Below are 7,643 nucleotides of genomic sequence, written 5' to 3'. Positions count from 1 at the left end.
CCCACCTTGGTTTTTCTTTTCACCACGCCCCCACCGGCCGAACTCCATTTCCCATCATGCCCTGGGCTCCTGTAAGTCGGCAGTCATTGTGACACGAGTTCCACACCCTTCTGGGAAGTGTAGTTTATTTGCTCGCTAGCTGCGGGAAGATCTAGGGCTGCGGACTACCACTCCCGTGAGGTAGTGCGTAATTCCACCCCTTTCGCGGCGTCTTCGAACGCGCCGCGGCAGCCATGTTGGACGTGGCCAGCACAGGGGCCGGCATCAGGAGGTAATCGAAGCAGCTGTCACGATGCTGGGGTCCACGGTGTTGCGAAGAACAGCGCTGGCGCCGCGGCTCCTCCAGCTGCTTAGGTCCTCATCGCTCCGGAGCCATGGAGGTGCCTCCGGCCTGAGTGTAACCACTGGGGGCCGCGGGGAGCCGCAGTGGCTGAGGGCGGCCGTCGGGGGGCGCCCTGGAACATCGCCGGCCTTACTCACCAGAGGAGGGGCAGCCACCGGGGGGCGCCAGGGAGGACGCACCGAGACCCAGTGCCTCGCAGCCGCCACCTGGGGACGCCTTCCTATCCCCGAAGAAACACTCCCAGGACAGGACAGCTGGAATGGTGTTCCCAGCAGGGCAGGACTGGGCTTGTGGGCCCTGGCCACGGCGCTGGTGGTTCACTGTTACAGCAAGAGCCCATCCAACAAGGGTGATTATCGGAACAGTCTGGGTTCGAGGAAGGGAGAGGCGGGAGGAATATCCTGACTTCATATCTTTGGAGGGTGGGAGTTGCTTATAGATTTAGACTGCCAGAGCCTCAGTCCTGGAGGGACCCCAGACATCATGTGGTCCCAGGGCAGGGTGTTGCACAGGAGTGCTCAGCCTCTCTGAATTGTATCATTTCCCATCATAGGACAGCCTCCCTGTTTTGGTCATCACTTTGTCTGTCTGTACAATGGGAGCATGGGACTAAACATCTAAAATTAGGGCATGGTTCTTTTATGCTCTAATATTCTGCCTGGTCCAATTCCTCTTTTAAGAGGTCTCCAGGAAACTGCCGCCTGTTTTAAGGGCAACAACCAGATGGTTTACAGTAGTTGCATTCCTGAGGTGGCCTAAGAAAGGAAGAAGAACCTTGGCTTCACTGCCGTCTTTGCCACTGCTCATGCCTTGCTCCTCTCTGGTTTCAGTTTCCCCATGTACTCAGTGAAGGGTGATTTCTCAGTACTCTTACAGTGCTGTTATTCTGACTTCTCTTGGAGTTCAGCAGCTTGGGTCTGTCTCTCAGTCTCCCAGGGATTTGCTGTGCCTGGTCTCAGACGTGAGATGATTGTCCCATGTAGGGCAGTTGGCAGAAGGAAGTTAGCTCAGTAGAGACCCAAAGCAGCCATGGGTGCTGGCTGACGCAGGTCGGCATCTCACCTGGGTGCATAGAGCTGAGCAGGGACCAGGAGAGTGGGCAGAGAGCCAGACTTCTGGCCTCTGTGAGTCCGGCCACTCAGGCTCTCAGGGAGGACGACTGTAAGGGAGGAGACTCAGATACGGTGTTCATAGATTCCGTGCTCTGAGACTTTGGAACAAGATGGGGTACTCCCGTGACATTCATTTGTTTATTCAGCAGGATGTGGCCAGCTGTAAAGGAAGGGCCGTGGACTGGCAATGAGGGCACCTGGGGTCTTGTTTGGTTACCTCTCATTCCCATTATGACTTTGTACTCTCACTCCTCCTCATGGGCCCTCTGTTTCCTTATCTGCAAAACAAGGCTGTTGAAATAGAGACTAAGGGTTCTTCTAGCTTAGGCAAGCTGTGGTTCTGTAACTTTCAGCAGTTTTTGAATACACTCTGAGTGCCTGGTTTGGGCTAGATGTGGAACTCCTAAATTAACAAGTCAATTAAAGAGTCAGTGCAGGCAGTTAGGCCTGTGGGTCTAGTGAGTGATCTGAGTATTGTTGTTGGGGGATTAGAGGCCCAGCACAGTCAGGAAAGTCTTCCCAGAAGATTGGAGACCCCTGGAGGATGGGGAATTTGAACTTGACTTCTGAAGGATAGGGTAAGAGATGAAAGGGAGAGTGACACTGTGAGCTCCATGAAAGCAGGGAATGCATCTTATCTTTTTCAGGTTGATACCAGCTCCTTTCCCCAATGCCTTCGCATTGTTTGTCCACCATAGTATCTGGAATTTAGTAGGTCTCAGTAAATGTGTCTCAAGTTGGATTGTGTTCCATGCAAAGGCTTCAGGGAATGAAGATAAGGGAGTCGCAGGTCAGCATTGGTGTATGCCGGGGCTAACAGGCTGGCCAGGCTGGTTGGAGGACAGGGGGCGTCTTTGGAATGAGGTGAGAGCAGGTGGAGTGGGATCTGGATGTCAGGCAGAGGAGTTTGGAGGGTTTGGGATTTTTCCTGTAGGCAGTGGAGAGCCGTGGAAAGTTGGTGAACAGGAATGTCCTGAGGCCAGTGTGTTTAGGTGGACTGGGGGAAGGCATCCAAGGTCTTGCCTTCGAGGTTCTTGGGGACTCTGGACTGGACTTTGTGGCCCCTGAACCCCAGCAAGGAGACCAGGATCTGTTTACCAAAATAGATAATGACCCCAACCATGACCAGTTCCAACCCTTCTGACTGGCTGGCTACCTGTCCCCTGACTTGGAGTTGTGACCTGAGGCCCTCCGTGCAGTGTAGTAGATACAATGTAGTAGATTTAGGAGCCAGGAGGCCCTGGTTTTGATTGCAGCTCATTCGTCACTCAGTCTGTGACCTTGCAGAAGCCGCTTGTTTCTGAAATGCGAGGGGAGAGTGGCTACAGCAATATCTGAGTAAGGCTTCTTCCCCTTCCAGCTGGGGGCCGCCCAAGCCTGCCTGGGTGTGTGGTTGGAGAACAGTCGAGGAAGATAACCAAGAAAGACCTGGCCCTGGAATCTAGGCCAGGAGGCATATGCGTATATCTGAACCACAGAACTGGTTTGCATATGCACAACGAGGTGGGTATCTTATCCCTCTTGTACAGATAAGGAAACTGAGGCTCAGGAGGTTAGGTGAGTTGGCCAGGTCATACAGCAAGTAAGTGGCAGAGTTGGGACTGGAGCCCAGGTCTTTCTGCCTCCGGATCCTGTTGTTTCCACCATGTTTCAGGTCTTTCTGTGTCTGGATCCTCTTGTTTCCACCCTGTTCCAGGTTTCAGTGGGTGTCCCTTGGCTGGACTGAGGGCTCCCTGAGGCAGGGTTGGGTGTGAGTCTGTCCACTGCCCAACAATGGAGTTCAGAACCAGCTGGGTGCAGAGTGCTCCCTGGGCACTTCATATTGGACTGCATATTTGAAAGAATTGTGCCTCTGCTGTTGACGTGTGAGATTTTTTCTAAGTCAGGCAGTTTTTCTTTGTGGCCACAAGGTGGTGCCAACAGCCTGCAGGCTACCCAGGCCAAACTTACCATTGCCTTTCTGCTAGGCCTGGTGATTCCTAAGGGATTGGAACCCTCTGTTTTGAGTCTGCCTTTGCTGGACGTGACACTGGGGAGTTTGCAGATTTTTTCAACCGTCATTTCATCTCAGCATCCTTGTGAAGCTGGCAGGGCAAGGATTATTGCCCCTGCTTTATAGTCAGAGAACTGGGTTGAGACAGAAAAGCGCTGCCCCAGCACATGGTGATTAGGGGGCAGGTGTGTTGGAGCCATGTCTCCTGACTCCTGGTTGAGACTGTCTCCTCTCTCAGGGCCTCACACCCCAGCCTGCTCCTCCCCATTGTGTCTGTCCCACTGAGTTTGTGACCTGTGACATCGAGAATCAAAACTGGGCTGAGATACTGGAATTGGGAGAGTGGAGCAAGGTAGGGGAATGATTAGTGACAGCAGTGATGGTCGCATAAACATATTATACAGGGCTGCATAGCTAATGCAGAGTGAAGGGATTCACACACTGAGCGTTTACTCTGGGTACCACATGGTGCTAGCACTTCTGGATCCCGGGATGATGAGAGGAGTTAAGAGTTTGGGCTCTCTGTAGAAAGATGTGGAAGACAGGTTGTTAAGAGTGGATACCACTTGGGCAGGGGATGATTAGCTTTCTCTTTTTATACCTTGGCATCACCATAAACCCATGTTTCTGAAGTGCTTCCATTTCTGCTGTCTTATTGGGCCCTCCAAGCAGTCCTGAGGGGTAGGTCCTGGCCAGGGATCTGACCAGTGCCCCCTCTCTCTTCAGATGCAGCCCTGATGGAAGCTGCTCGCGCCAACAATGTCCAAGAAGTCCGCAGGTGAGTGTCGAACCCCAGGCCCTTCCTTCCCGCACAGGAAGGGCTCCATGGGGTGCGCCCCTTTCTCTGGTGATGACTGCCTTGGAGGAAATCCTCATGCTAAGCTGGGAGCTGAACTCTTGACTTCCCTGTAGTCACTGAGTCGCCTGGGCTCCTTGGCTCAGGTCAACTCTTAGATATTTTAAGGTAGAGAGTCAGCCCCCATATCTTTTCTGACCCCAAACATCCCTGGATCTTTCCACTGTCATGTTCTTCGCAGGGCGTGGTTTGGAGTCCCTCCACATTCCGTGGGTTCTTCACTCAATCTTTCAATTGGCTCTTGTTTCTCTATGGCACTGGTCACGTGTTATTGCTTATTGCCTGGATGGGGTGCAGGTGGGCACCCATGGAGAGGATTGAGGATTTGGGAGGCAGCTGGAAGAGACCTTTCTGCCAGGTCTTCTGGGGCTAGAAAGACCTTCCTGCAGTGCTGGGGTGCACAGGCTGTGGGCCCCTGCCCAGGGGCTGACGGTGTTTCTCGAGCCTCCCTGGCTCAGCTGGGCCCCTTCTGGCCCCTGGCTGGTTGGATTTGAGGCTTGTTCTGGGGTGGCGGTTGGACTCAGTGTGGGGCTTAGCCTGGTGCCAGGGGCAGGACAGAGTCTGTGTCCAGGATGGCTGCTCAGATGGGGGCCAGCATAGGACATCAGTATGGGCTGTTGGTGAGGGGCAGAGATTTTATTATTGGTGAAACTAGTGGCCCCCCTGGGCCTAATCTTGTCCTTTTTGGCCCTTCGCCATAGGATACCCTCCCTTCCCTGCCACCACGTCCACATTTTAGACAGGAAGTCAGGTGTTTGGAATGGCTGTCCCTGCACCCAGTGCCACACACCCTTGGTGTTCTTCCCCACTTCAGCTGCCTGAACGTATAAGCAAGTGTAGAAAGGCAGCCACGGCCCCACCAAGACTTACTGCTTTGATTCCCTTTCATTTGATCTGCAGCATTACTATTGATTCTCAAGGGTGCTTTTGAGTATTAATGTTCAAGGCTTAGTTTTTAATAAACCACTTTTGGAAGTATGGGCTGGGAGTTGTTTCTTAGCCAAATAAATATGATGGAGCAATAGTTTAATAAACATGTGATGATGCATCTTAAAAACCAAGCACAGATGTCAGCTTGTTGTTATAAGAGCCATTTATAACTGCAGGCTGTGCATGGCATCTTCATTCCCCCAGAAGGAGATGAGCCTCACTTCCTTCTGCTGCAGAACAAGGGAGCGAGGGGGCAGAAACAGGCTGTGCCCCCTCCGTGCAGGCCTTTGCTGACCCTGGATTCACCGGTTGGTAACTGCTAAGGGCTGCGGGCTGCTGCTTTCCTCCTGCAGCCCAGCGTGGGCAGCACATTTGCAGAGCAGCAGTGCTGTGAGTCCACCTTTCCATCACCCGGGCAGGCTGAGTTTACCCTGTTCTCTTGAGCCACCAAGTGTTGATTATTTTAGCTTTTTCAAATTCACATTTTTTAATAGCAGTTAAACACCTGTGTGCGGCATACAGAAAGTCATTGAATTTATGTTGTGTGTATGACTCAGAACATTTATTCTTGGCTGTGAGGATAGAGTCTCGAGGGGCCTTTCTTGTGTGTCCCCAGTCTCTGACCTGCTTTTCCCCTGCCTCCTCTTGTCCCAACTCCCTTAGTCATGACTCAGTCAGAATCTCCCTTTATCCCTTGTGAGGGAGTCAAAGATGAGCAAGGCATAGACCTTACCCTTCAGCTTGGCAATCTCCCCACTGCGCTCCTCCCCACTCCCCCAGAAGCAAAGATCAGGGAGCAAGCTGAGCAAAGGCAGGGTGCAGGAGCTGCTGCTGGCTGCTGGGCCCAGTGAACATGCAGATGCTGCTGAGGTGGGGCTGGTGCAGGGTTGCAGGGTGTGGGGAAAGAGGGAAGGTGGTTTGAGAGAAACTGGAATGAGCAAGGCCTGGAATGTCTGCAGTAAGGAGTTTGAATTAACCTATAAGCAGTGGGGAGACATGGGAGGTTTGTGAGCAGGGGAATTACCCAGTTAAGGTCATTCAGAAGGTTGAAGGATGAACTGAAGTGGGGAAAGGCTGAAGGCAGATCTGTTAACAGGCTGTTTCAATAAGGCACATTCAGCGGGCCAGCCCTGTGGCCAGTGGTTAAGTTCGTGCGCTCCGCTGTGGTGGCCCAGGGTTTCACCGGTTCGGATCCTGGGCGCAGACATGCACTGCTCGTCAGGCCACGTTGAGGCAGTGTCCCTCATGCCACAACTAGAAGGACCTGCATCTGAGATATACAACTATGTACGGGGGGTTTGGGAAGATAAAGCAGAAAAAAAAAGAAAGAAGGAAGATTGGCAACAGTTGTTAGCTCAGGTGCCAATCTTTAAAAAAAAAAAAGATTCAAGCGATGAAGGCCTGAATTAGGACATCCTTCCTTCCTTCCCTCCTTCTCACCCCAAACAGTTCCTGCTTATGAATGAATGAGTGGGCCTCTGCTGGGCATTGGACATGCAGGGGTGACCCAGGCTCTGGTTTCAAGGAAACAGATGTGTAACCTATCAATTACAGTTCTTCCTGCTAACAGAACTAGGCCTAGAGTTGGTGGGGGTGGGGTGAGCCTGACCATCCTCACTAGAAGGAAACTTTGGAATTTCTGCAGCAGGTCCGTATTCAGCCTTTCTGTGCCCTAGACTCTGCACAAGTGCTTCATGTTGCTCTTAATTTCTTTCTCTGTGTGTCCTTGCTGTTAGCTCTGCCCAGCAGACCTGGCTATAGCAGGATAGAGTCCCGCTCTCAATTTTTTTTTTTTTTTTTAAAGATTTTATTTTTTTTTCCTTTTTCTCCCCAAAGCCCCCTGGTACATAGTTGTATATTCTTCGGCCACGGGGCCAGCCCCCCCGCTCTCAATTTTTAAAAAAAACTTAAGACATAGTGTATATATGGTTGGGTCATTATGTATGTGATCAGTGTGGTCAGTGATATCAGTATTTGGAATAAAACTCAGACCTGGTGAATAATATTGTCCTCTCCCTTTCTTCCCCCTTCCCCTCTCTGAGGCTCTGTGCTGTGTGTGTCTGCCTTGATGACCCCTACCCTCTGCAGTCCCAGAGCCTTGGGAGAGCTCTGGATAGTGCAGGGCAGCAGCCTGAGGCTCTTCTGCTCAGAGGGGAGGTGCTTCATCCTCCTCTTTAAGGACACTCTGTAACCTGCAGTTTCTGGGTCCTGGGCACGTGCCCTCCACACAGACTGCCCTCTGTACTCTCTGCTCATTACCCTCTGCTTAATTCCTCCCAGCCTTCCAGGCTCAGCGCAAGCACTAGGGCCCTTATGAAGCCTTCCTTGACTCCTCCCAGCTGGGCATGGTCTCCCCTTGCTTTGTCCCGCACCTTCCTTCTGGTCTGGGAGGGTAGGAGGTTCATCCAG

General features: G+C 52.2%; 1 protein-coding gene across 1 annotated transcript in view; it reads left to right on the top strand.

Moving 5' to 3' along the window:
- The first annotated feature begins 264 nt into the window (after positions 1-264).
- The window catches only part of CLPB (caseinolytic mitochondrial matrix peptidase chaperone subunit B), a 136,785-nt gene continuing 129,406 nt past the window's right edge, over positions 265-7,643 (top strand). The window contains exons 1-2 of the mRNA XM_046637706.1: positions 265-692; positions 4,175-4,226. Of these exons, the coding sequence (XP_046493662.1) occupies positions 293-692; positions 4,175-4,226 (452 nt within the window). The 5' untranslated portion in view covers positions 265-292. The remainder of the gene's footprint in view (positions 693-4,174; positions 4,227-7,643) is intronic.

The sequence above is a fragment of the Equus quagga genome, chromosome 14 (assembly GCF_021613505.1).
Source record: "Equus quagga isolate Etosha38 chromosome 14, UCLA_HA_Equagga_1.0, whole genome shotgun sequence".
NCBI classification, from domain to species: domain Eukaryota; kingdom Metazoa; phylum Chordata; class Mammalia; order Perissodactyla; family Equidae; genus Equus; species Equus quagga.
The sequence above is the reverse complement of the archived record's forward strand: the minus strand, read 5'-3'. Positions and strand labels throughout refer to the sequence as shown.